At 43.5% G+C, this 27,390-nt stretch overlaps 1 protein-coding gene across 8 annotated transcripts in view; it reads right to left on the reverse strand.

Moving 5' to 3' along the window:
- Window positions 1-6,477: 6,477 nt before the first annotated feature.
- LOC104049499 (alpha-ketoglutarate-dependent dioxygenase alkB homolog 3) overlaps window positions 6,478-27,390 on the reverse strand; it is a 121,635-nt gene continuing 100,722 nt past the window's right edge. For 5 of the 8 annotated variants that reach the window (XM_064452305.1, XM_064452304.1, XM_064452301.1 and 2 more), the window contains 14 exons: window positions 20,557-21,170; window positions 19,017-19,076; window positions 16,261-16,331; window positions 15,655-15,724; window positions 14,424-14,490; window positions 13,867-13,964; window positions 13,219-13,296; window positions 11,122-11,222; window positions 10,321-10,410; window positions 9,259-9,304; window positions 8,983-9,124; window positions 7,824-7,966; window positions 7,288-7,441; window positions 6,478-7,069 (listed from right to left, as the gene is read on the reverse strand). In XM_064452305.1, coding sequence (XP_064308375.1) covers window positions 6,771-7,069; window positions 7,288-7,441; window positions 7,824-7,966; window positions 8,983-9,124; window positions 9,259-9,304; window positions 10,321-10,410; window positions 11,122-11,222; window positions 13,219-13,296; window positions 13,867-13,964; window positions 14,424-14,490; window positions 15,655-15,724; window positions 16,261-16,331; window positions 19,017-19,076; window positions 20,557-21,170 — 2,033 coding nt within the window. In that variant the 3' untranslated portion in view covers window positions 6,478-6,770. Of the gene's footprint in view, window positions 7,070-7,287; window positions 7,442-7,823; window positions 7,967-8,982; window positions 9,125-9,258; window positions 9,305-10,320; window positions 10,411-11,121; window positions 11,223-13,218; window positions 13,297-13,866; window positions 13,965-14,423; window positions 14,491-15,654; window positions 15,725-16,260; window positions 16,332-19,016; window positions 19,077-20,556; window positions 21,171-22,097; window positions 22,197-22,306; window positions 23,400-27,390 lie in introns of those variants that run through there. The other 3 variants (XM_064452303.1, XM_064452302.1, XM_064452306.1) reach the window with 3 other exon arrangements.

Here is a 27,390-nt window from a genome sequence, read left to right on the forward strand (position 1 = left end):
AGGGTTTGTACCTGTCCCTGCTCTAAACTGAGTCTCTCTGTCTGTGTCTCTCTCACACACGGAGAGTACAGTGTTCTTAAGCAGTCTTGACTGTCAGCAGTGGATTAGTTCCCTTCCACTTCACCTGCCCTTCGGAAAACTGCTTTCTGCAAAGCCATCCACACGCACACACAGAGGCAGCTCTGTGCTCCCACAAGAAGGGGAAAACACTGTCACTGCAGTGCTTTCTCTCTCAACCTCTTCTTGCACACATTGCATAGCAGGTGATGTAGCATTCTTAGACTCACTGCTACCTTCTTCATCCTGTCCATGACATTCAAAGTCAACAACAGAAAGGACTCATAGATCTTAAAGCGTCCTTTCTGAACACTGGTACTGGCTTTTTCCTCCTCCCTAGTGCAAGTTACTAGGGTTTGTTAGAGCACAGTGCTTCTGGTTCTAACCGATCAGCTTGAAATTGCTGCAAACTCCCCCATTCATGAATCAGTGGCAGGAACTCGCCTTTTGGAGGGTGAATGGACCATGTTTTGTGAATTAGAAGGGGCACCATTCATGTGCTGGGGCTGCTGGGACAAGCACTGGATCTCCACAGCCATGTGTCTCATCAGCCTGAGCTGTGCCTGGATGTGACAGAGCTGGGAGTGGGGTCTGCAGCCCTGGCATGTGACGTGGACACTGGCTGGTCCACGTGCAGCTGGGGGGGGACACTGGGGGCCACCGAACGCAGCCTGCGCCAGCCCATGCAGTGCCCACCAGCACTTACTCTACCTCCCTGCTCTGCCAGAGAGAAGAAAGTGCATCGAATCCATTGTAGCTGAAGCATTCACAGAGGCTTGATGATTGTTTGATCCCTGTAGGAAAACTTGGAAAGCAGTGCGAGTTTATTAAAAGCTGGAATTAAAGAAATGCAAGCAGCACCAGCTATTTTATTTCAAATTAGAAAGAAAAATGGAGGAGGTAGTCTGTTTTGATAGAGATTTCCCTGAAACCACATCAGGGAGCCTGTTTATATTCTAGTGATGTAGCTAAGCCAGACAAGTCTGCAGCACAGCATCTATTTTTAGACTCCAGGTTGCCATTTATAGCTGTAAAAATATTCATCAACATCTGGAAAACAGACTATAAATTTTTATAAATGCACAAGTGAAGTCAGATATTTTACCTCCCTTTGCTTTGCCCTTTTATGTCCTGCCTTATATGACTCTTTGGGGGTCACCTGGGTATTTGTTTTTAAGGGCTTTACCATCACACCATACATTTGCCTGCTGTCGCATACACCATCATGTATTTTTCTGCTGGGATGATCAGTATACAGAAGAGAAAGAAACAGTCAGACAGCCTTCTGCTACTGTGTCTCCACACACGTAAAGCAGCTGCATATGAGATTATGGTGCACCTTATGCAATCAGTGCTGGAAGCAGCACATTCTGAAAACACCTTTGTCATAAAAGGAGGTCATTTTAAAAGGCAAATATGAAGGGGAAACTAATGGTTTGGGGACAGCTTTTCCACCTTATTTTCAACCTATGGCATAGCATAACTAAAAAACCATAGCTCATTTTTTTTCTTCTGAATAATTTGTCTGACTATTACCAGTATAAAAGGTACTGGACTAAATGAAAGAGTTTTTAGCACAAGAAAAGGCAGGATACCGTAACAGCCAGGTCATTGCCTTGGTTCACTATTTTGGTTTATGTCTTACAACCAAACAATACCCTAATTTACATTAGTTGAGTTTATCTTTAGTCTGATCAAGAAACTGTATCTAGCAGCTAATTGGATGGTTTTACATCTTGAGCCAGCCCATCATATACTTCCAGTACTGCTGGTTTGTGACTGATGGCGCTGGTCAATGCAGTGATCTGCCTGATGTTGGTAACTCTACATCCTCTACTGTTTTCCTGAACTGAAAAGAAAAAGAAATGTAAATATACTTTGGAGGTCTGCTGCTCTAGCTCCCACTGAAGGATGTGAGACATGAGGCAATTCGGTTAGGCAAGTGTTCTCTTCAAAGAAACTATAATGTGGCAGAAACATGCAGATAGAAACACTCTGTCAGTGTGCATTCCCCCCACCCTAAAGCTTTCAGCTGTCACGGTTTGCAGATGCATTAATCTTTAATCAATTGAATACTTTCTGCAGGGAAAGAATGGGTCATGACAAGCATTTGCCTAGAATAACTAAGTGCTCATGCATGAGCTGTGCCATCAGACCTTGCTGGATAGCAGCAGGGAATAGAGAGAGAGCTAAAAATAGCCTTCCCTTGCAGTGTTTTTCCAGACTATTTTTGATTCTTCATTTTGATAAGGTCGACTGGCTATTTGCTAAAAATAACCAATCCTAGCAAACTGAGGACAAAAAGTAGAGCATTTATAACCATCTCAGACTCTTTAGTACATTTGTTGGCTGCAGACCATCTAGGATCTTGTCATTGGTCAGTTGCCAGTGTTTTATGTAATTGGTAATAAATAAAGCATAAATTGGAATGAAGAAAGAGTGTATCTTGCCACTCTGGTTTTCTTAGATGGAATGCACATCCTCTTGTATATAAATGCTTGTAGGTTACCTTGCCCTGTTCTTCATGATGCAGTCTGCATTGCTTCAGAAAGAACTAAAACAATTACCTGTTAGGTCAGCCCATCTTACAAAAATAGCTGCATATGCAATTAAAAGTGCAAAAGCAGCTTTATTCTTTTGCACGCCTGATACTTTAGATGCAGAAATTTCAAGGGGTGTGATTCATGTAACTTCCTCCATGAGAAGGTTTTTTTATCCAGCCCTTGTGTACCGCCATCTCTCTGATGAAATGAAATCACTGCTGTGCCAGCAGCAGAAGAGCAACAGAGGGGTTCTGTAACCAAGTAACTGGAGGAGGACTGCAGAGAAATTGTCAATATAAATGATAATTTGACCCCAAGGCAGGTTTTAAGAAACTAGGTGGTTATGTTGATGGGGGGAGCACACATCAGTTAGCCCAGCTGTACACTCTGTTGGATGCATTCTAATAAAGACAACAATTAAGCGTTGTATTGCATTGTAGATGTATTAGCATTTATTTAGAAAAAAAAAAATCTATCATACAGTACATTTGAGCAGCTGCCCTTCTTCAGTTACGGTAGAGAACTATTAAGTTACTAGTGAATATTTTGCCTTAGAGGTATTTTGCTTGGGATCTATTCAGTTTCTGTAAGGGAAAACTCATCTTCACAGATTTCTTCCTTAAACATGCATGATCCTTCATAAATATTTATCTAGAATGGGCCGCACCTATGCTGTTCACTTAACTGCAATGTAACACGTTAATAATTCACAGATTCTCCCCTCCCACAAACATGGACATATCAAGGGTAGACCTGAAATGCATGCTAGGGAAGTTTCTATGACCGAGAGCAGTGCTATACAGGAAATTCCCACCTCTAACCTAAAAACACTGAACATTTCTCTGGAGTAAGAGAGAAGGGGGAAAAAAAGAAAGAGAGACTGGAACATGGCAAGGACCATTAAACCATCTAGGATGCCCTCTGTGCTCAAATTCATTATAACCTCAACACAAAAATTGTATGCAAAGCGGAGCTTATAATCTTGTTTAGTTACAATGGACACAAGCAATGAAGGCACAGTGTTATACTCATCTTGATGGCTTTTCTTATTTTAGATTAAACACAGCAATTAAAAAAACATAGATGAGTAGCTTCATCATTTCAGGTACTGCTCTGTTTGCCTATTGCTTGACAAACTGGTAAAACAAAAGAAATGGAGGGGAACAGTCCTTAATAATTTCTCTATCTTTTTTTTTCTGTAGAGATTTGCCACACAGAAAAAAAAAAGGCCATTAATAATAATGATGAGAAACTGTGAGCAGGGAGGACATCTAACATGGAGGAAACAGAAGGAACAAACCATTTCTAGAGGCAGAGCCTGTGTTTTTTTCTGTCAGGGTATTCTTACAGCAAATAAGAGTTGATTTAACTTCTGTAAACACATACACAGGACTTTCTAAATGTTTACAAATTCTTTTCAACCAGTAAAGGTAATTTTCAAAATTTATGGGGTTTGTACAGTCCAAATGAACGTTGCTTATTCCAACAGCAGCCTCATAACATCATGTTTCTCTCTAGCTTTATTTCCAGTTATAATTTGATTTTCTGTGACCAAGCTAACATTCCTCAGTGGAGAGCTCCTCAGGCCTGTCTTAAACCTGAAAAGAACATGGAAAATATTCAACAAAGTGTGCAGCTGTCCTGTTATTTTGAGTTACAGCAAGCTCAGATTGAAATTACTGTGGGCCATATTATATTAGCTGTGAGGATTTTGAAAGTGTATTACACCTTCTTTCCTACAGAGAGTTGTGCTTTACTAGCTGCTACCACACAGAGACAGTACGATAAACCTGCTTTCTGAGCAGTAAACATCTATGGGTGAAAAACATACTATATTAATTGTTACTATTGTATATTAACATACTCAAACCATAGCAGTGACCAGAATACCAAAAGAAAAGAAAATTAGGAGTAATTAATGGGTTGATTTTGCTATAGGAGTTCCCTAAAACACCACTTCAACTAATGCCTATACAGTCTTACCTGGTTCTCCATTTCAAAGAGCTTTCTCCCTAAATTTTCATTGCTCAGACCCTCCTTGGGATACATGTATAAGAGGGGGCAAACAAGTAAGTCCATTGTGCTTTGGCTGTACATCTCACCTCCCATTCCTTTGAGACCTGTCTTGTGCTATAGCTTTCTTTGTAGACACCCAAGAGCAAATGAAAAATAAATTACAATAATCAAAATATGTATTTCAAAATATTGTATGTGGACAAATGCCAAGCTAATGATGCTTATAACTATCCCTTATATTCATCTTACCAATCACCTCACCACCTTGCCTCATCGCTGGCATCTGAGAGAAGGACTAGTTGCTTCTAGCAGCTGCCATGGGCAGCACCATCTTCTCCTCAGCCCCTGGTCAGATTCTCCTTCTCACTGTCCAGCCAGTTCTCCACCATCACCTCATCAAAGTGCAGTCACATCAATTATTTGCTACCTATGCCTTGGTAATTTGGTTTATGATATAGATGTGTGCTTTTGTCACTCATTCTGATGTGCCCATCTGCCCAAATCTATGATGCCCAAGAACAAAACCAACAGAGCCGCCAACGGTACTGCTGTGAGCCATCAATCACTGACATCCCACCTCACAAAGTAGCTGTAAAATGAGAGCTGTTTTACTTGAGGATAGAACCAAAGAATAATCTGAATTTCCTATTAAGTCTCAATACTGCCCTTCTCCTAAATTATCTGCAGAGAAGTAATCTAAGCAAGATGCATGTATTTCATGGGACCATGGATTTTTTTCCTGCCTTTCCAATTTCATATTTGAGGCTTGATCAGGAGTAGAAATCAGTTTTTCACCTGTGATCAGCAAATTCCAACTGCTGGAATCCAAATTGACAGCACAGAATTTAGCCTAAATTTTATCTTTCACCTCTCTAATTCATTATGTAAACAAACACATTCCATAATGCCACCAGGATTACTATTAGAACAAATTCCAGGAGGAGAAAGGCACACTTCCATTCACTTTTCATGGGCAATTTCCTTCAATTATGGATTAATATGTATGCAGCAAAACCAGCTTAAATTCCTTTAAGATACGTAAAATTTTACAGTACCAAAATTAAAGAGCTTTGTATCTGTGAAAGAAGCTTTCCATCTAAAATACTTTATCACCATCATACAGGAAACAGTGTCTTTTAAAATGGAAAAGAGAGGAAGGAGAGGAGACTGAAGAATACTGTTTAGCCAAAAAATCACCCTGTAAATTGACAAATGTAGCTAAAAAATTGCCTTAATTATCCTGATAATGGTGGAAGATGCCACCTTGGAAGCCTGTGGGCTTAAAGTAGGTACACCTAGCATGGTGGCAGAAGCAGCATTCTCTGCATTGTCCTGCCAATATACCTCACTGCTAACCAGAAGTGATGGACTTCCAGGAATAGGAAGGCTGCAGAAAGAATATCTACTTTCAATCGCCTCTCCGTTCTTAGCTCTGTTGTGGACACCGTGCCAAGAGGCCAGTGGGTGCTGTTTATTTATATGAATACAAAAAAGAAAGACAGAAACAAGAACAGGCATTTCACTGATCAAGGGTGTTGGATACTGTGTGATCTGAAGTTAGACTGGAAACCAACACAAAATTTACAGAACTCAGGCTAGATGACCACGGTTCTAAGAGCCCCACCCATGCAGATGAACCCATACACATGCTTATTTACCCTTAGCTGAGGCTAAGTTAGGGCTGGCACTGGGTTCTATCTCCCAAAAGCACCTCTTTCTGAAAGCAGTCATCTTCTGGCCCTGAAATAGTTACATCTGATTATCATTCAGGAAAAGGGAAACTTTATACATTTCAATGATCTCAAGTCTCCGTCTTCCTGGAAAGCGTGAAAGAAGCATAAAAAAATGACACCACAGGACCTTATAAGAGAGTTAAGAGCATATTCATTAGAAATGAAATACAAAATACAGTGATGTCGCAGGATGGGGGCAGCAGGCGAACAAGACCCCCACCATTCCCTACCCTCACCCCAATCCAAGGAATGCACCTATATAATACAAATTAGAGATCTCAAACAGGGGGGAGAGGAGGGGTTTTACAAAGTGATTTTCTTCCTATACAGAAAATATATTATTTGCTGGAAGTCACTGCTGAGCTGCTAGGGGCCCAGGGTCAGTCACTGCTCAGGAAATTCCCTGAAGGTACGCAGACCCCTACTGCTTCCCCACCAGTTTGCTGAACACATCATAGATCTCTGGCTTTTCCTGTGCAAACTGCTCGGCTGTGTTTTTCTGTAGCCAGTCGGATGAACGCATCTGTTGCTGCAAGAGGCCAATGAGGTCACCAAGGTTGGAGCTACTGGCACAAGTAGGCTCCTGGTGGCGGGACACAAAAATTACTTCATCTGTGCTATCTGCTTTGCCATCCTGATCTGACTGACAAGGCTGCTCCTTCTCCTCAGCCAGTATTTCCTGCTCCCGCTCTTCCAAAACCTTGCGGATCCGTTGCATACCTGCAGTGGTATAAGGAGAGAAACACTACTGGATTAGTTTAAACCACAAGTGTACCTAAGTCTGTCAAGATTCAGAAGAATATGGAGGACAGAAGGAAAGGAAAGAAAGCCAGAGGTGACAAGAGGATAATAATAGGATAAGTTTAGGATTAAGGAGAGGAGTAAACAGTGCTGCAGAAATTCTGGTGTGAGGAAAAAGAGAAGAAAACATTACTCACCTAACTGTAGCCGATGGGTCTTGTCAGCAAAGATGATGCGGAACCATCCAGGTTCACTGCATTCAAAGGCTTTACCACAGGACAGGAGGACCTTGTTATCCAGAAAACGCCTCCAGAGCAGCATCTCCTCCTCAAATGTGCCTGTCCTAAGGTACTAGGGGAGTCAGCAGAAGGGCCAGAGGTTAGTAGCATACAGGCCGAATCACTTAGATCCTCATGAATTTGTGATTCCAATGAGGTCTGCAAAGGCCAGGGGAAACACCTTTTACCTCTGAAGTACAGCAGTTGTGATATAAAGGAAGAAATGGGGAGGAAAGTGGCTTGAGAACAGTAAGATTCCTGCAAGGAGGGAAATGCACAGACAGACGAAAGGAAAAGAATGGGCAGAAATACCAGGCAGCCCTTCCCTTGGCTTATCAGACATAGGATTTGTTAAAACAAAATGCTTATCACAATATTGAACCTTCCTCTAGATACAGTTGCACCACATGCCTGCCCTCACCCCAGGAGAAGCCTCCCTTCCTAAGACTACCAACCTTTCGGAAATCAATCCAGACAAAGAAGCCTGCATTGCGGTTGAGAAAAGGAACCCCAAGTGTCTTCAGCTCATCTGTCACATATGTATGGGCAGCTTTTAGGCGGGCATGGTTGGCCCTCAGGTACACCTGGTTGATCCAGTCTGACCAGAAGATGATAAAGAAAAAAAAAAATATCACAAACTATAGAAAGAATTCATAGAATCATAGAATCGTTAAGGTTGGAGAAGACCGTTAAGATCATCGAGTCCAACCGCTAACCTATCACTGCCAAGTCCACCACTAAACCACATCCTCAAGCACCACATCTACCATTCTTTTAAATACCTCCATGGATGGAGACTCCACCACCTCCCTGGGTAGCCTGTTCCAATGCTTGACAACCCTTTCGGTGAAGAATTTTTTTCTAATATCCAACCTAAACTTCCCCTGGCGCAGCTTGAGGCCATTTCCTCTTGTCCTATTGCTTGTTGCTAGGGAGAAGAGTCTGACCCCCACCTCGCTAAAACCTCCTTTCAGCTAGTTGCAGAGAGCGATAAGGTCTCTCCTCAGCCTCCTCTTCTCCAGGCTAAACAACCTCAGCTCCCTCAACCGCTCCTCATAAGACTTGTTCTCTAATTCAGATCTGTTCAAGTCTCCAAAACACCCACAGTACCTTTTTCCATTTCACCCCTCACCTCCTTTTCTTGTTTTCCGTTTCCTCAAATAGCAAAAAGAGGGGCAAGAACTATTTAGCAGTTTCATGTCTGTGCAGAAGAGTATCTTCTTGACCTTCCTGAGGATGTTTCCCTACATTCATAGCTCAGTTGTGGACTGTTAGCACTCCAACCAGGGCAAAGCTAGAAATACAGTTCCATTTTCCTCCTCCCACAAGCCTGTATTCTTTGTCTTTGCTCATCTGGTTCTACACAACACTGGCTATTTCTATACAAATAGCTATGACTTCTTCAAAGCTGCTCCTCTAATTCTGCTCATCAGGAGCTCTGCAGAAATGGTCCTTTTCTGTAGAACTATCAGCCTCATGTTATATGGGCAGCGTCAGGATTACAGAATTAAGCTGTACAAACAGCAGACCACTTGGAAAAGTAAGGGGAGAGGATCCCCCAGGTACCAAGACACACAGAACAGCAGAGGGCCATACATGGAGCTACTGACTCACCTCTGTCTCTAAGCAGCTGTGCAACCTTGTGCTGGACAGGTCCACAAACCCCATGGAAATAACACAAAGAAGCCACTGCATTAGCAACATCTTGATTCTCTGTATATAAAGTACCAAAACGAATCCCAGAGACAGCAAAATCCTGCAGAAGACATGGAGAGACTACTTTATTACACAGGAAGACCAGGGTCCTATTACTACAGCACGAGGAACCTGAGGACACCAGGCCAACCCTACCAGCCAGGCAGTCACCTCACGATGGCAACCAGCACTCACCTTGCTTATTCCCCACATCACATGAGTCCGTTGTGGATCAGGCAATCTGTATGTAGAAGGATGCAGATGGGCAGTTAGTGTCATAGGTGCTGAAGCTTTTGGATCACCAGTGCAGCATTGCAGAAACAGAGAGGTGGCATTACACGATGACAGACAGTGCAGCATGGAACATCAGTCAAGTAGGGAAAATTCAAATCCGACCTAACTTTAGAAGCTAGGAACTCCCTGGAACCAGGTTTAGACACAATTTTTAAATATTTCAGATATACAGATACTTGCAAGTGCTACATTTCATGTGTAGATTTCCTGCACATATGAAGCTTGTACATATAATGCTAGAAATCAGGCATCTGCCAATGTATTTGCCAAGAACTAGAAGGAATTTTCTTTCTTTCAAACCCCAATGGTGTGGAGACAAAGTTCTTCTTTTGCAATGTTGTACATTCAAGCCCAGCAACACTGAGTTAACACTTAACCAAGTTTATTTTATTTCCTTGCAGAAATTTAAAGAAAAATGGTGAAAACTAGACATTTTTTAAAAACCCAAACATAAAAACACACCATATTTTTAAAAGGCGAGACTTGAAAAGTTTTTCATCTCATTAAATCGACACCTAATAAAACCCATTCTCCAGTCTGTAATAACACTGTGATCCATGACTACTGTATGAAAAAAAAAATAAACAGCAACAGAAAGTCTTTACAGGTATCAACAGAAATGTGGGAAAGAGGTAACAATGTTTAGGTAGGAAGAAGAGCCTCTCAACAAATTAGACATCTGCTTCAAGTTTTAGGGACTGTCACAAGCAAATACCAAAGCACACATTGAAAAGTGTACCACAAGAGAAAACTAACTACCATTTTTTACTTGCTAGATTGTATTTGGCAAAACGCATGTCATTCAGAAATTACAAAAAAAAAAAAAAAAAAAAAAAAGAAATCAGCATAAGGCAGATTCAGAATTTGCTAGCTCATGACTTAACTTCCAGTCACAAGTTCTCAGCAAGGCATCACGTTGAATTGTCACTGGAAAATGGCCAGGGAAGTAGGAGCTGATTTTACCTGTCCATGCCTAGGACACTGTGAAACGTGGCTGATTCATCAAAAACTGACAGCATGTAGATCTCATCTACTATCACATGCAATTCATGTCTGCAAAAGGACAAAATGGAGATTACAAAAGAAGGCTGCTTCTGGTTTAGAAGCAGAAATAAATTCAGGCCTGCAGAGACTCACTTTGTACAAAGCAGAGGGACACCAAGGTTTGCAGAAGTAAAGCTTTTTTTTTTCACAATTCAGAAGGTCTATTATGCCTACATTGAAGTGATTTAAGATATATCCACCTGTCACCTACTGCAACCATATAACAAGATATAAATTCAGTCATTTCCAACACACTAGTGAAAATTAATTCCTGTATGTACTACCCATCTAGAAGTTCTATTATCATCCACTCAGAATCACATGGACATTGAATCTCAGAGAGTATCCATGATCCATGATGAAGCTGGGAACCCATACTCGTATATTTCTTTGTCTTTGCACATACAGAAAAACTGAGAGGAAAGGAACTCAGCTTCTTACCAGAGAAGCACAGCACTATCATGTTTGCTAGGACTACCAACAAATAAAACTTGCATTTCTTGATGCAAGTTGCTTTGCCACTCCAGATGACAGCATGGTCCATGTTCCCTTGTCCCCTTGCCTCCCATCTTAAGATCACTGCTGTGCTGCTGTGTGGAGGAATAGACTGTTTGCCCGACTTAAAAGGTATTCCCAGATAAATTCAGGGACAGCGAGTAGTCTACCAGATTCTGAAGCTGTATCCGACTCAGGATGCCTCAGCCTTCCAAACTGACATACCTTTTAGCAAATTCCAGGTAATCCCGTAGCTCTGACAAGGAGTAGATGTCCCCAAGGGGATTTTGGGGATTGAGAAGAATTAAGGCCCTTACAGTGACACCCTGCAGAACACAAATAATGCAGTATTAAGAGAGTACCCATCATGAAATAAATTTTCAGTCCCTCTACTTCAGCAGTGAGTGTGACACAAGATTCCCCTTAAGGGAAATTACTTTTCCCTTAAGGGAACCATGACTTTTCACCTCAAAGGTTAGATTTGTATGAGAACACTTTAAGCCACAAATTAAGATTTTTTTTCAATTACATCACTTGCAAAGTGAACTGAGCAGAAGATTATAGAATGAATCTATGATTTTGAAAAGAGGGAGTCTGCCACAACCGTTGCCATCTGGTCAGCCAACGAGAAAGGCACTCTCACACATTCTCAGCATGGTAGAGAACATTCTCTGAGCTGTATGGGTAATTGGGAAGTAACAAATTACTGAAGATTGCCCATGAATGGGGCAACAAAGATAGGAATTTGAGCTAGGTGGATCCAAACTGTTCTCATTTAGAGCACACTTGGCTGGAGATGTCAGATCTGGTAATGATGAAAAGATGCAGCTAAACTTACATAGGGCTTAGGACAATGTCCAAACTTACAGACTAACTCTTCAGAAAGGTGAAACTCATCTGGCATTTACCCTCTAGATTTGCACCTCTCTCCCTCCTGCAAAACCTCTCAGTGTTCTTAGTGGATTCACCTGCACTACTGCACTACAATATTGGGCCCAATGTTATTCAATATCTTTATAAGTGATCTGGATAATGGCATCAAGTGTAGCCTGATGAAGTTTGCTGATGACACCACGTTGAGTGGGGAAGTAGACACTCTGGAAGGGAGAGCTGCTCTGCAGGAAGATCTGGATAGGCTGGAAGAGTGGGCCAACAAGAACCTTATGAAGTTCAACAAGGAGAAGTGTAAGGTCATGCACCTGGGAAAACATAATCCGGGAGTGCAGTACAGACTGGGATCCACCTGGCTGGAGAGCAGCTCTGTCAAAAGGGACCTGGGGGTCCTGGTGGACAGAAAGCTCAACATGAGCAAACAGCATGCTGCTGCGGCCAAGAAGGCCAACAGGATGCTGGGTTGCATCAAAAAGGGCATCACCAGCAGAGATAAAGAAGTCGTTATTCGCTCTACTCAGTACTTGTCAGGCCACACCTGGAGTACTGCGTACAGTTCTGGTCCCCGCTATACAAAAAGGATGTGGACAGGCTGGAAGGGGTCCACAGAAAGGCCACCTAGATGATCAAAGGATTGGGAAGCTGCCATATGAGGATAGGCTGGGAGAACTGGGTTTGTTTGGCCTTGAGAAAAGGAGGCTCAGACGGGATCTCATCACCATGTACCAGTACTTAAGCTTAGGGCAGCTACAAAGAAGATGGAGACTCCCTTTTTACATGGAGTCACATGGAGAGGACAAGGGGGAATGGACACAAGTTGCTCTTGGGGAGATTCCGATTGGACATGAGAGGAAGATTTTTCACAGTGAGGACAGTCACCCATTGGAATAATGTCCCCAGGGAAGTGGTTGACTTGACCATGTTGGACACTTTCAAGAGTTGTCTGGACAGGGTGCTGGGCCATCTTGTCTAGACTGTGCTCTTCCTAGAAAGGTTGGACTAGATGATCCCTGAGGTCCCTTCCAACCTGTGATTCTGTGATACTGTGTAGAGCAGTCAGTTTTGGGCTAACTCAGCTGGCCTTCCTGAAGAAAAAAACCCCTGGGCAGTCCCTACTTCTTAGTGCATGTCCAAGTATAGCGGGGGCGGGGCAAGTTGTGATATGAATGGGTTCCAGTGCTTTGTGAATGGTCCAGTACTCCTGGTTTATCCTTTCTGCTGTAACCAAAATTGGACAGACACGACACCGTGGGATTCCCCCTAAGACTGCCCTGAGTTTGCAAGCAGCCTTATCTCAGGTCGTCTACAATGACAACTGGAAAGCCAGGTGCTAGGTTTTGAAAATGTTGTGGTCTTCAGGCCACTTCTGGGATGTACTGCCTCAAACATATTGTAGACTTAACTGGTAATGTGAAGCTCAGCTAAACTCACCTCTGCCCGGGCATCCTGCAAGGCTTTTTCCAGTTTTTCCACTGTAAGCTGAAAAGGCCGAGTGCTTGTTCCAGTAATCTGAAAGACATCACAAAGATAAAAGGCCAAGTTATTTCTATAGAGTCTGCCATGAGCCAATCACCTAGGAAATGTTCCCCAAAAGAAAACAGCAACCCAACAATAATGACCCAGCAACCGTCTTCCTATCCTTTTATACTACAGAGAGAATAAATACATTAAAAAAAGTTCATCATAGGCTGGCCACACACAGGGAATTCTCTAGTTATCCTCGAATAACTAAAACAATGTAAGATCTCCATGTGCTCTTCCAGCCCTGGGACCATCTTTAGTAGGGCAGTACATACTTCTGCCTCCAAGGCTCAAAATGGCCATTTTTTAAATCTCAAGAGCCATTATTGGGAATAAGATACAAGAAAAGAACAAGACTGGAATCCAGATTTGTGGTCTCAAACAACTTTCTTGCAAATTATGTGCCCAGTTTCCCAGCAATAAATTGGGAACATGTCCACGGGCTGCAGCCTATCCTTGTTCTGAGGACTGCTTTCAGAAGTTCCCAAAGCTCAGCACTTTCGAGTGTCAATTATTTTTTAACTACAGAGTTTGGTATTCCCTTCCCGCAGGTCTTACCTTACTGTCTAAATAGGCATACACCAGCTTGACATTACCATAGAGGAAGACACTCTGGGTAATACCACCGTAAAAGGGAGTAGCAATCAGAACAGCTTCTGGAACCGAGAAAACAAAATTCGTTATCAACAGGTCCCAGTCCTTCTCTCTCTTCTAATGTACTTCAGCTAAACGTGAAAGCTTTTTTACAGCTGTGCCCTCTGGAAACACCATAATGTTACTGCCTTTTCCTCCACTTTATTTTTACATTAATTCTTTAATCTTCTGCAAGAACCCAGGTAAACATGAGTATAGCCAACATTTAGTCTAACAAACTAAAACAGGTCACCATGAAAACAGTGAAGTCAGACAGGGTAAGGCACCAAATGTGAGTGCATGACATCTGCAGACCATGGAGATGATGAATTTCACAGCAGAGTCTTGCAGGAAACAAGAACTTTGCAGTAGGCCAATGTCAATTCCACTACTTCACTTCCGTCGAACAATATTTAAACAGAGTAACACATTATTTCCCAGCAAAAATAAACATTAAAAAGATCTCCCAACCATCCACTTACCCCCTGGATCACAAAGAACTGTAGCTAATGCAGAAAATAAAGAGCCACAACCATTTAAAACAATCACCTACAGAAGAAAGAGAGAGGCTAGTGATAAATTTGTCCATAGAAAGACAACACTTTAAAATAATAATTTCTGACCATACTACTGAAATATATTTTATCTCCAATTCTCTGGTACAGATATTCCCAGAACTTTCCTACTGAAATCCCACTTCTACCAGAAATAACTTGAAACCTGTTCTTTACTTCAGAGACACTTCGTCCCAGTGCCGTTCTTGATTCTAATAAGCAATTTAGAAAAAGAGCAGGCTTTGAGCAGGGAAAAAATCAGGGAGCAGTTCTGAACTCTTAGAAAAGCAAACTACTTTTCATCAGCTAATATGTGTTATTGTCTCTTTGTGGTAACAGCAGCTCCAATCTCCTGCCAAATTTGTGCAAAAGTAGGAACCATTGTCTTGTACAGGAGCAGGTTTGACTCCTGCTTGTAGAAGACTTGCTCACAGGTCCCATGAGTTTCACTCCAAGTATCAGACAGAATCTGCTGCCTTGGAGAAGCAGTGGTCAGCAAATTGATTAGTGGTAACTTCAGTTCATGTGAAGTATGGGCTTCTGCTGAATTATTGCAGGCAGAAAAGCAATGGCTGCACCAGCTCCTGCTGCCTCCAGCACTCAGCAGAGGCAGGAGTCCCTGAACTCTACAGGTACCTGTGCCCAGCCTGCATCTCCCCCAGGTCAGCAGGTCCTGCAGAGACTTGGGTCTTGATTCCTTCCTTACAGCACTGCCTCAAAGTTTGGAAAGGTCTGTTTTCACAGGCTAAAACTACTCTTGGGTCCATTACAGACTTTTGTCCTGAAGGTGTAACAGCAGAAGGGGATGAAATTAAACTCAGCTGAAACAATGGGCACTTTTTATAAGGCTGAGGGATACAGGCACAGTAGGTCCCAGAGCTGAGTAAAGAGATGAAAACAGAAAGCCCCACTGAGCGCACTGCCACGAAGAATTGGCACACAACAGTAAAGCATGAGGCAAACATACAGTAGACCTGGAGTGTTTTGGCTGAAGTGTGCATGAAAAGCTATTGAAATGGCTATGAATCAATCTCATTTACATGATAAAAGGCTGTCATCTTACCAAATAATTCGTTTAAAAAAAAAAAAGAAGTTGCAACTGTGTGACAACAAATGGCAATACATTAGAATAGACACCAATGGAAAGTGGGTTACCCACATTTTCTGCCTTAAGAGGTGCAGGGGCCTTGCAGTAATAGGTCAAAAATCGAGCCACTTCCTCCCGTAAACTGAGAAAGACACAAAAGCAAATATTGATTCAGCTTATTCTCCAAGAGGCTGGCCTTCCCCAGGTCCACATCTCAGGAAAATAAAGCCAGGGCACAGTAAAGTCTGGTAAAAATAGCTAGGAAACAGGATAGCTCAGGCCCACGCCCCAGACATGACTTTTACACATGTCAAAGGTGTCACAATAGTCTATAATGGTCCATACATTCCTGATGAGCTTTAATCGAAGCACAGAAGAGAAGGATTAAAGTCCCCAGTGTTCACTATGTTTCAAAATTGGAGTTACCTAATTCGTTAATGTATACAGTGCTTTAAAAACTGTCTTTGCTTTAGAAAATTTGCATCTTCTCTCACATGAAAGGATTTTTAACAGGATGAACTGGTAGGGCAGCTAATTTACAGTTTTGCAAAGAAAAAGATTACTAAATGGCCTAGAAAAGTTTTAACTAGTGAGTGTAGTAGCAGAAGTGGTCTGTATTCATCCATTTTGCTTATCAGACAAGTAGTCAAAAAGAGAAGCATAACGGAAAAGACTTACAACATATGTCCCTTCCAGTCAGGATACTGAAGCAGTGGAGGCTCCATCAGATTCATATCTGTCTGTGTCAGCTGGGAGCAATAAGAAGAACCATTAAAAGCACGATCACTGATATTGGAAACATGGAGATAGACAGGATCCACATACAGGCACACACCTGCACAGACATACACACACACACACGCAACTTCAACAGTTGTAAAACTGGACTGAGAAAGCCACTGACCATCAAAATTAAAGCAGCTTGGAGATGGACCAGCAAACCAATCAGGGGTAACTTCATGTTATGTGAAGTATGAGCTTCTGCTAAGTTATTGCAGCCAACACTTAACTGCACGGAGATCTACAAAAGGACGCAGAATGGGCAATAGACATGATGCTCATAACCAAGATGCCTGCAGAAGGCTGTCTCAGCAAATGAAGCAACCTAAATAGTCCCAAAGAGCGTTTTGCCCAAGCTCTGAGGACAAGAACTTTCAGCTGGAAAGTAAGACCCAATTGTGAAAGCTCAGGTCTAGACTGTCAGAAAGAGACAGAAAAAATTTTGAATCACAGTCAGACATGTATTTTCTTTAATAATCTTTCAATATATTATTTTTTAAATGAATTCTAGCTTTCACTTATGTCTCGGTTCCAAGTTACTGCAGCTCCTTCAGATCTATAATTCTGATAAGTTTTGATAAATGTTAACAAGGAGCTTTCAAAAGACAGGAGAAAAAGGAAATTATCTTCTTGGTAATTCTTCCTTGGAGCAGGCACTTTCTTCCTTATTAGGAGTCCATTCTGATCTCGAAGACAGATTCACCTGAACTGTGGAGCCCTTTTAATGTTTATATTTAGATAAAGTATCCACAACAATTTTATCTAAATATTTTCAAGGTTGTAACTATCAAGGGTTTCACATAATCCAGTTCTATGAAGTTGCGAGGGAAAGCACAATGGTGATAGGGGCAGAAAGGACATTTTACATGAATAAGAAGGGAATGAACAAATATTATGCACAATGTACCTTCCAAATATTTAATGGCAACCAAGTCTATGAGTCAATATTAAAAAAGGTGAGGGTGGGGCAACACGACAAGAAGGTGACAGTGCAAGGAAGGAGGGAAATTCAACATGCAGTGTCAAAGTTTCTCAACCACATTGAGAACCACAACATTCTGTATTGGTGTTTTAATAACTGGTGCCAAGCTCTGGAGTTTAAAGATACTGTCCTTACCCCATGTAGAATTACAACCTGATATTATAGGATTAAAGTTCCTTTATTCAGCTGTAGATGTTCTTGAAGCCTATGCAGCACATAACTGTGCCTCCTTAGATCTCTCTCCTAAACTTATCTAGAGAATGCAACATAAAACATATCAGCAGACTTGGCCAAACATGACTATGCAATAATAATGCATCACCTTTAACGGTTCCCCTCTTTAAGGGCTAAGGAAACTAGATGGGCCAGCTGAAAGGAAGACCATCTGAGATCTCACGCCACAAAATATTCTCTAATTTAAGGGTCAAAAGTTGAAGGCAGTAATCTGATACATCACTTTATTCAGTGGAAACAGTAAGTATTTATTGTCCCAAACAGCAACAAATTATTTGCCTGCAGTCCCAGCTGGTGCTGCATTCAGCAAATCCATCCCATAGCTCCGGGCTGCAATGACTGAGAAGCTGGCAACAGTATCTTTGTTCAGCTTCTTGCCACAGCATGATGGCTCATCTCACTATAGCCAATGAAGTCGTAACTCATTTTCATAAGGCTAATTAAGATACAGCTGACTACCATCTCTCTCTGCACTACTTACTGCAGGCTTGGTGTTAGTTTTAAGGGGAAAGGACAGTGAAGGAAGGAAGGTACCACCTATGCAGCCTAGAAGGCACTGTTTTTGTGCAGGCGGCAGCTCTGCCTTACCTGTTCTTTTAGCTGGAAGGCGGAGTGGTGGGGTAGCATCCCCCCGAGTCAGTGGAGTGGCAGGCAGAAATAAAACAAGGAACATTTTGAGGGTGGGAATTGGGGGAACAGGAGCAACAGTGAACTTCAAACTGCAGAGGCCGACTGTCCAACCCTGAGCCACCATCCCCCCCCCAGACAACTTCAGGTAGGAGAAACTGCCACCTGCCTGCCTCGCAGGCTGCACCTGGGCAGTGATTTTTAGGGAAATTGGGACACATTCCTCTACAGCATGGTTCTGCTGTTTTCTTTTGACTTTTTCTACTTTTTTGAGTTGTGCTGTGTTTCATGCCTCTCTCTGGTGCAACTGAAAAAAGTAAGCAGGTAGCAGCTGACCCAGTCTGATTTCGAGAGATCACAAGGGCTGCCACCAATCACTGCTGCCACCCTCACACATTTTGGCTAAGTTCAGAACCGGGTGTCCAAATCATGTGACTTTATAATGGACAGATATGAAGATCCTTGAAATTAGAGTTCAAAACTAATCTCAAAACCTCTGTATTAAATCAACTACTGTCAGCAAGAGAAAATAAAATGCATCTTATTTTCATTTAGTTTTCTGAGCCAAGTGCATCCCCAAAGGAAAACCCATCATGAAGAGGAACATAAAAACACCCTTGTTCCTCTCCTCCTGGAAAAATAACATAAATAAATGTACAAATAGCTGGATTCAAAAGTGACTTCCAACAAATAAAAAATTCACAATGAAAAACTTTACCAGAGGAACCTGAGCAACAGCAACAACTGTAGTTCCTCCACTGTGGAGGAACTAAATAGCAAATTCAGTATTTCTTTTTGGGATAGGACTTACCCGCTTAGACATCAGGTCAAAGCAGAGCTTATTCTCACTGGTGCCAAAGTTTATTATACCCTAGAAAAAGAAAAAAAATTGTTTACAGACACAAAAAACATGGGTATACATCACCTTAGATATCACTTCACTGAATTGCCTCCAAAAAGCTTACCAAGGAAAAGACAAAACAGAGTTCACATAATCTTCACTATATATAACTCGAGACACATATCTGTGTGTGTGTGTTTACATGTATGTCCCAGGCACTCAGCTTCTGAGTCAATAAACTGTCTAAATGAACGTGTACTAATGGGTTATACTTATTTACAGAATATGTTTAACTTAATCTTGATTCACTCACCAGTATATATCTAACTACAAAAGAAACCCTAAAACAGTTCTGAGAAAACTGAGGTTTACCCTTCAGCCGCAATTTTAGACAAGGTTTTGGACACATTTCTTCATCTAAAATTGTTTATCACTCATTACCATTCCACTCCACTGATTTGCTCAGAATCCACAGAAACGTGTAGTCATGAGAAGTGGTTTAAACACTAAATTTTCCCTCCTGGAGAGACAACTATACAGTTCCAGGTTTAGGATTTGGTCCTGCTTGTGCAGAGTTCAAATCTACTAGCACACTTTCACTATTGGAAGAGGTTGGGTAAATAAATTTTTTAAAATGCAAAATGAAATCTAAGCAACCCTATGTTTATGATGTTACTAAAGTACAAGTCCAGTTTTAGTCATTTTTCTAAAAAGCTACCTCCTACATAGACAACAGTGGGGAGAAAAGGCGGTTTGTGCCTCATAATGCAGCTTGTATAAAGAACTTTACTGTGTTTTTCTACCTTAAAAATCTAGTTTTCACCACTTTTCACTACAGTCAGGGCTAGTAATAAAACATCTTTTAAGTTTCAAGTATTTCACTGTTTGAATGCAGGATCTATTTAAAAGTAATCCGCATATAAATTATTATTTATATTTACTATACTTGTTACTCAGTAATGATTTGCCATGAAGTATTAACACTCAGCCTTTGTGCCACAAGGGGGCTATGATGAGCTACCTAAAATTGGCCAGCCAAGGGTAAACAGAAAAAGTGCTTTGTTAATTAAAAGTAATTAAAAAAAAAAGTCTACTACTTAGTTGTTGCATCTGCTGCACCCAACACCTGCAATAATCAGATATAATCAGATAATCAGAGATGGTCTTCAGTGGGCAACAGACGTGATGAGGTGAAAGGAGGAAGAGGAGCTCTCTCTGTTCCTGCAGACTTATATCTTTCAAGGCCTACTACTGCTATTATTTCCCCTGTAGGGAAATTGGAGCATGCAAACCTGAGCTGAACATGGCATTTATCTTTGATACACAGATGATCTTCAAAGCTACTTTTTATTCCTCTTCCTCAAACAAACAGCTTGACCCGCAATGCATTAGTGAGATTTAAAAAAAAAAACAACAAACCCCATGCTTTTAGTATATCTGTCAGCAAACCTCTAAGAAAGTTTTTTTCCTAGCAAGAAAGCCAGGAAAACACTTTGAGGTTCTCACTCACATTGGGGTTCTTGTCTTCATCATATTTGTCAGCATGATAAGCTTTGTACCCTTCCTCAGTGGAGCCACGAAAAATGTTAGCAATGTTGCCACGAGCAGAGAGGTAGGGGCTTCTCTGGAAGTCACTGGAGCTACAGAAGCCGTGCATGTCAACCCTCCTCTCGCTCAGCGGCCGAGGCCTCATCTCTTGCAAGTCGCCCCCTCCTCCTCCCATTCCCGTAATTTCGGACAGTGCCTGGCTGAAGTCCAAGCCCCGGGGCATTGCAAGGGAGGAGGAGGAGCCACTATGGCTCTGCTTTAGGATGCTGAGCATCTGAGCAAAGACATTGAACATGCGAAACTCATGCTCCCGCTCCAGTTCAAACCGGCGCTGCTCCAGCTGCATCCGGCGCTCCTCCACATCCAAATCTCGCTGAAATCGACGTTCTTCCATCTGCAAGAAGCGCTCTTCCATGGCCCGCTGAGACGTCAGGGTCTTCAGCAAGAGATCATCGAGCGGGTCCTTCACACGCTGGCCTTTCCGCTTTTTTCTTAGCCGATGCAAGGTGGAGAAGCCAGGCCGGGGAACCACGTTCTGGATCCGTGATGAGTTTGCCATGTTGGGCTCACTGAAACCTGTGAATATGTAAAAGCAAGGAAGAAAATTTAAACATGCAGCAAGTGGCATGGACATGCTTTGCTGCCTTCCCCTGCCCCTCCTAGCAAACACCCTTTGATCTACTATAGGTCTTGCAGGAAAACCAAAGTAAAACCTACCAGGTATGTCTTGAAGTTTGTGAGTTTTTCAGAAGTTTGTTTTTAACTTCACATGTTGGGCATCCCCTCATGCCGCCAGCCCCAGCCCTATACTCGGCCTCCAAATCAACCTGAACAATTGTCCGCTCCCTCCACTGGACTAACTATGCAACCACCACAGCGAAGAGGACTTAGCATTTCTTCCTGATCTCAGACATTAATCTCACACCAGCTATCGTCTCTCTTCTTCCCCACCATGCTGTGCTCTTCCATCAGCCTGTCCTAGACTGGTTTGAAATCTGCAGGATTTCCAGACTGTACCCTTCCTGGCAGCCAAGCAACGGCCAACTGCACTTTCAGTGCAGCAGTCTCATCTCCTGTAAACAGATATGCTCTTCCTGCCACTGACTTTCAAAAATATCTTCTTTCCAAGTCCTAATGAATAGCTTAGAAAGGCAGGCAATGATTACTCTCAAGTATCCTTCATTGTGGAGTGTCCTAAAAGATTAGATCCGGAATATACTTTAAAAGAACGCAAGGAAAGTTTCACCTGCAGGTTTACGGTGTAGCCATGGTGGAAGGGGGTCTCCTGATACAATTCAGCATGAGGACCACAGACAGCCCTGGTGATGTTCAAATGCTACCAAAAAGCATGCAATTTTTTTTTTTTTTAGTAAGGTAAGTACTGTCAGCATTATATGCAGAAATCTAGCACAGATACCTAGCCTGGCTTACGGCAGGCATGCCAGCCCTTTGGATCTCATACACAACATTTAGCCTAGCACAGTAATTTTAGATTTTATTTACCTGCTGCAAGATACGTTTCGGGAATGGCCAGAAGACTATGAATGCCGATACCAGCCTTCTACTTTAAAGCTTTTTGGGACGTGGAAAAATAAGGATCCAAACGTCAGTGCAAAAACCAGGTGTCTATCTCTGCACCAGAAAAAAAAAAATCTGTCTGTCTGGGAAACCGGGCAGAAACCTTATGCTGGAATGTAAAAGGCTATCCCTACCTGAAGGTGAAACACTGGTTTCAATGGGAATCTCCACCCTGGAGATGGGAGAGTCGTTCTGGGCCCTCTCCAAGAAGGCTCTCTCCATCTCATGTTCTTCAGGGGAACCCTGCTGGTAAGACATGGATGGTGGGGGCTCTGGGGTCAAGCAGTGTTCATCAGAATTCACCTCCTCACATTTGATTTCCATCAGTTCAGGGTGCTGGGAGTGTCCAAAGGGCAGGGCCGAGGAGGCAAACTGGTGGTGATAGCTCTCCACCATGCTGCCCTGCAGCACCTGCTGAGCCATCATGCTGCCGCTCAGGGAGCCGTAGGCCAGTGCCGGCCGGCTGGTCAACACTCGGTCCATCACCTCGTAGAACTTCCATGTCCGGCCGCCTCGCGGGGCCTTGCTGTTATCCTTGATCCTCCGGTATTCCAGCTTCATCTTCTTGATCTTCTCCCGGCACTGGTCGCCCGTCCGGTGGATGCCCTTCTCCCGCAGCACCTCGGCGATGCGGTTGAAGACGTGCTGGTTGCGCAAGCAGCTCTCCAGCTCCATCTGCACCGACTCGTCGGCCCAGAGCTGCAGCAGCTCCACGACCTCGGGGTCCGACCAGTTACTGCCGCGCTCGTACTTCTTCCCCCGAAAATCCATCGTTCCCGGGGTCTCCCGGGGGGTGCCGGTGTGCCGGGGGCGGCCACCGGGCCCAGGGCCGGGCCAAGCGGCGGGAAGGGGCGCCGAGGAGGGGGCTGCGCCGGGGCTCCCGCCCGCCGCTAAGCCCGGCCTGGCCCGGTCCGGGGGGCCGGGCCCCCGCCGAGAGGGGGCTCTGGCACCTCGGCCCGGGCGGCCCTGCCTCCCCCCAGCCCCTAAAGGGCTGCACGGTCCGGCTCGGCACAGCTCGGTTTAGCCCATCCGCTAGAGCCGGGCGGAGCGAGCTAGCGGGGAGCCGGGCCGGCATGTTCACATCCGGGGTGACGCACATGCGTGCAGCCTTATTCCGGGATAAATTTAGTCCGTGCCAGGTGCTGGCCGAGCTCTCGGGGTCGTGCCAGGCCTGCCCGTCGCCGCCTGGCACGGCTTGGCTTCCCCCGGCTTCCCCCCCTCCGCCATCACCGGCCCAGAGCGAGTCGGGATCCCTCGGTAGGACCAGGGCCCCTCCCCGGCCCAGCAGCCGCCGGTGAAGAAAGCAATACCCCCGCAGAGCTGCTTCCCCGGGCCCGCTTTAACGGGCGGAGGGGGGGGGCGGGGGGTGTCTCTGGTGGGCCTTGGGATGTTGGCGGCTGTCCCCGGCAGCCCCCGGGCCACTCGGGCAGGGCTGGGGGACATAGCACTGCCTGTGCTCCCCGGCAGCAGCGAAGGGCTTGGGCGCCCCGTTTGGCACCGTGCCTTCCGCAGCCAGAACGCTGAGCAAGCAGCAGGTACGGAGGGACCAGACGTCACATCAGTTCGCTCTTTACCACCCCCCACCAGCTGGTTGCACAGTTCAAATCCTTCCAAGTACCCCCGGTCTTCTGTTACATCCCTGAACAGGGTGGAGGACTGCAGAGAGCAGGATTTCTTCCTTGCCCTCTATGCCACCAGGTCAAATTCCCCTACAGAGATCTATAACTGCAGAACTCGAGTCTTTGCAGAGCTGTCCTGCCGCATCAGCTATGATGATGGCCTCAAGCCACACTGCAGGGCGAAGCATGTTGTACCATGGTCCATCAGTTTGGAAATTTCAGTTTCAATCCTGAGCCCGGCAGGATAAGGACTGAGCCCTAAGGCAGTAAGTATGAACATAAAACCAGTAATTTATGAGAAAAACAGAATGAAACACAGTGCATCCATATCCTGTATCACAGTTCTCACAGCTAGTGGACAGGTTGTGAAGGACACATTAGTTTCACAATTTTCCTTTTCAATCAAAAGAGTTTCATCGCAGCACCGTGGGGCTTTTATCCTATTCGTATTAACTTCCTCCTGGATTTTAAGAAATCATTCATGGCCACTCTGATTCCATTTCTCAGTCTGTGAAATGGGAAAAAAAATAATCTTGATCTTCATTATATTTTGTGAAATACTTTGAATACTGTCTGTATGGGGTGGGGAAGAGACAAGATTTGGCTTTAAAAATTATACTACCTTTCCTAATAACTTATCGTCAGATAGTAGTTTGGATTTTTTCCAGTGGCCTGCATAAATAGAGTTTGTACTTCCACACCCCCATAAGACAGACATGGTTTTATTTTCCTAGAGTTTTTCATGGGATCAGCACTGTGTTCTACAAATACGGTCTTAATTATGTAAGGACATTTACATTGACTGCATACTGGAGTATGCAAAGATCAGGGCAACAATTAATAGAGCCATCGATGGTAGAAGTTCAATAGTAAATATAAATAGATTAAAGGCAGCATGGAATAGTCTTTTTAAAAAGCTTTTCAAAGAAGCCTGAGAGCCTGGCTGCAGCCTGTTATACCTGAGGTCTATAACTTAGCCAGGCCACAGTAGAACATTCTCAAAAGTAACTCAACATATACCCTGGCTTCAGAAAGAGCCACTATTTCAAAATGCAAGCATTAAAAGGGATGAAGCCTAGATTCGTGATATAAAATAGTAATAATTAATCCCAAACTGCTGTTCATGGTTCAGTTGTTTCCACCTTTTTATGCTACTTGAAAGGGAAACTTGATTTTTTAAAATTAATTTAAGAGCTTCCCTCACAATCATTTGTCAGGCATGCATAGCATTGAGAACAAACGTATCATGTGCTGTTATATTGCTGAGAGATTTTGAGATGCCAGTTCTTCAAGCTGCTGTTCCAATTCAGATAGAAAGAGAAAACTACCAGGGGCTGTGTTGCCAAAGTGCAAGAAGCGATGGTGTTGAAATGTGCACAGTGCCAGCCACCAAGAACCACAAAACCAAAAAGAAAGACTTTATTTTCTGAACTGGTTTGTACACCTATTTTAGAGACAGAAGCGTAGATGCCACCTAACTTGACGTACCTAAGACATCTGGCTAATTCTTTTAACACTCATTTGACAAAAAACCCTCTTTAGCTTTCCTTTTCATGCAGCAAGCTCAGGAATGCCAGCCAAATGCTCAGAGAATTTCACACCTTGGTTTCATCTCAGCAGATGACAGCTGAGTGTCACAGTTACAGAGGGAGTAGGGGACTGGGCTGTCCTGCCAGTTCCCATAAGCAATGACATTCAAAATAAATTTTTATTAAATTTGGAGTCTAGCTCAATGGTGTGGTTGCAGACGGCACTGAAATGAGAGCCCTGGAAGCTGAAGTTTCTATTTACAGCACATTTGCTAGCGGAGTGGAAGGGGCCTATTGAATATCAGGCCTTCATCTGGGAAGCATGACAACCATCATGGTGGTTTTGGTAGGGAAAACTTTCACAGAAGCCAATGGAGGCCTTGCAACCCAGTTAAATGTCAGATGGTAACAATAAATGCTTTTGTTGTAACTACAGCAGTTTAAAAAAAAATATTTTAAAAAGCCTTAAAATTAGAGAGGCCTTTGTGCTGCAAAGAGGATGGCTAATAATGAGAGGCAGTTTGGGTTAGCATCTCCACCATTGTTCTGCTCTCTACTCCTCTCCCAAAGAAAGTAATTCGCATCCTCTCCCGGCAAAGGGGACATTTAGCAGTTCCTACTGCTGGCGCATCCTGAGCTGAAGCTTTGCAAAGCAAAACCTCTCTGGCTTTTTGGCTCATGGCTTTCTCGGCTCTGTGGGAGGAGACATGGTGGGATGGAGGTGTTTCTGGCAGGCCTCCTCCCTGGGCAGGCAGCTCGGTGGATGGCAGAGTTATGGGTGGAACGTCCCTGCAGAGGGTGCTCCAGCCCTGGCTACCTTCCTCTAGCTGGCGCACACCACACTGGGTCTGTAACCTGCTTCAGGTTTTTGTGGAAGCTCATGGGTGGGAAGGAGCTCATGCAAGCAGGGGGACCTTGGCAGGCCAGGAATGCCTCAGCAGGAGATTTAACCAGAGGGTCAGTTGCCCAGCAGGCCTGTTTTCCACAAGTTCAAGTACATGGCTCTGCATGGTTTGGTATAAAAGGAAGTTTCTGCTGCAGTTGACTAAAACACAACTCTGTTCCACATCCTCTGACATAGAAAAGGATGCTGGTTTGACTCTTACAATGCTGTAGATCAGAGGAAGGCTATTTCCCTGGGATGCATCGCAGCTGCTGGCAGTGCTTTACTTAAAGCCCAGCAGCACCGTGACCGAAGCCACAACCATCTGATGCTTGTTTCCATACTGACTTAGAGTCAGATGAGTTGAGCAGGCTCAGGTCTAATTCCTAAAGAGATGACACTGGTAACAATTCTTGGCAATAATTGCAACTTAGAAATTAAAGTACAAATAGACCATTGAGACAAAAACATTCTTACATCTCCCTAGTTTGGTAGATAGTGTAAATAAATATGAGATTTTGCCATGTTATTGGACAAGCCACAACAAATTGAAACTCTCTTAATTCTGTCAGGTTTTCTGGATCTAAGCTGATGCCTGGCCAGAGATGGTGCAGAAAACCACCCCCAGGTCTGTTCTGCATCTCATTCCCCAGATTGCCAAGGGGCACTGAGCAGCTGAAGCCATCAAGCAGCATTTATTTTTACATTCTTTAAAAACTCCATTGTAGAGAAGCGCTGGAAAACACCGTTTCTGCTTCTAAAAAGTTTTTGATGTATAAATCTTATTAGTAATATTGATTATCCAGTCAATCCTCCTGCAAAAACCCTCAGCCCAGTCCCTGAAAACCACAAAATGATAACTGAAATGAAGCACCTGAACCAAAATTAAGGTAGGATCTCTTATGTACCAGGATCTTCATTCCTAACTCATTACTAATTCTTCCATCTCTATCTGTTTATTTGGAGATAAGTTTATATCTCACTGGCTTTCAGAGCAAGCAAGCCCCAACAGCCATCATGGGTGCCTTCTCTTTGGCTTCCTATTGCATTGGCAGGCACAGCAGGGGTACCATTGGCCTTGTTAAATTAAGACATCATTTTAATAAGCAGCTTCAGCACACAGACATGAGAGAAGAGAAGCAAAAGTTTGAGGGACTTATGCTCCCCACTCATGCCCGAAGGGTTAT

The sequence above is a fragment of the Phalacrocorax carbo genome, chromosome 5 (assembly GCF_963921805.1).
Source record: "Phalacrocorax carbo chromosome 5, bPhaCar2.1, whole genome shotgun sequence".
Taxonomy (NCBI): domain Eukaryota; kingdom Metazoa; phylum Chordata; class Aves; order Suliformes; family Phalacrocoracidae; genus Phalacrocorax; species Phalacrocorax carbo.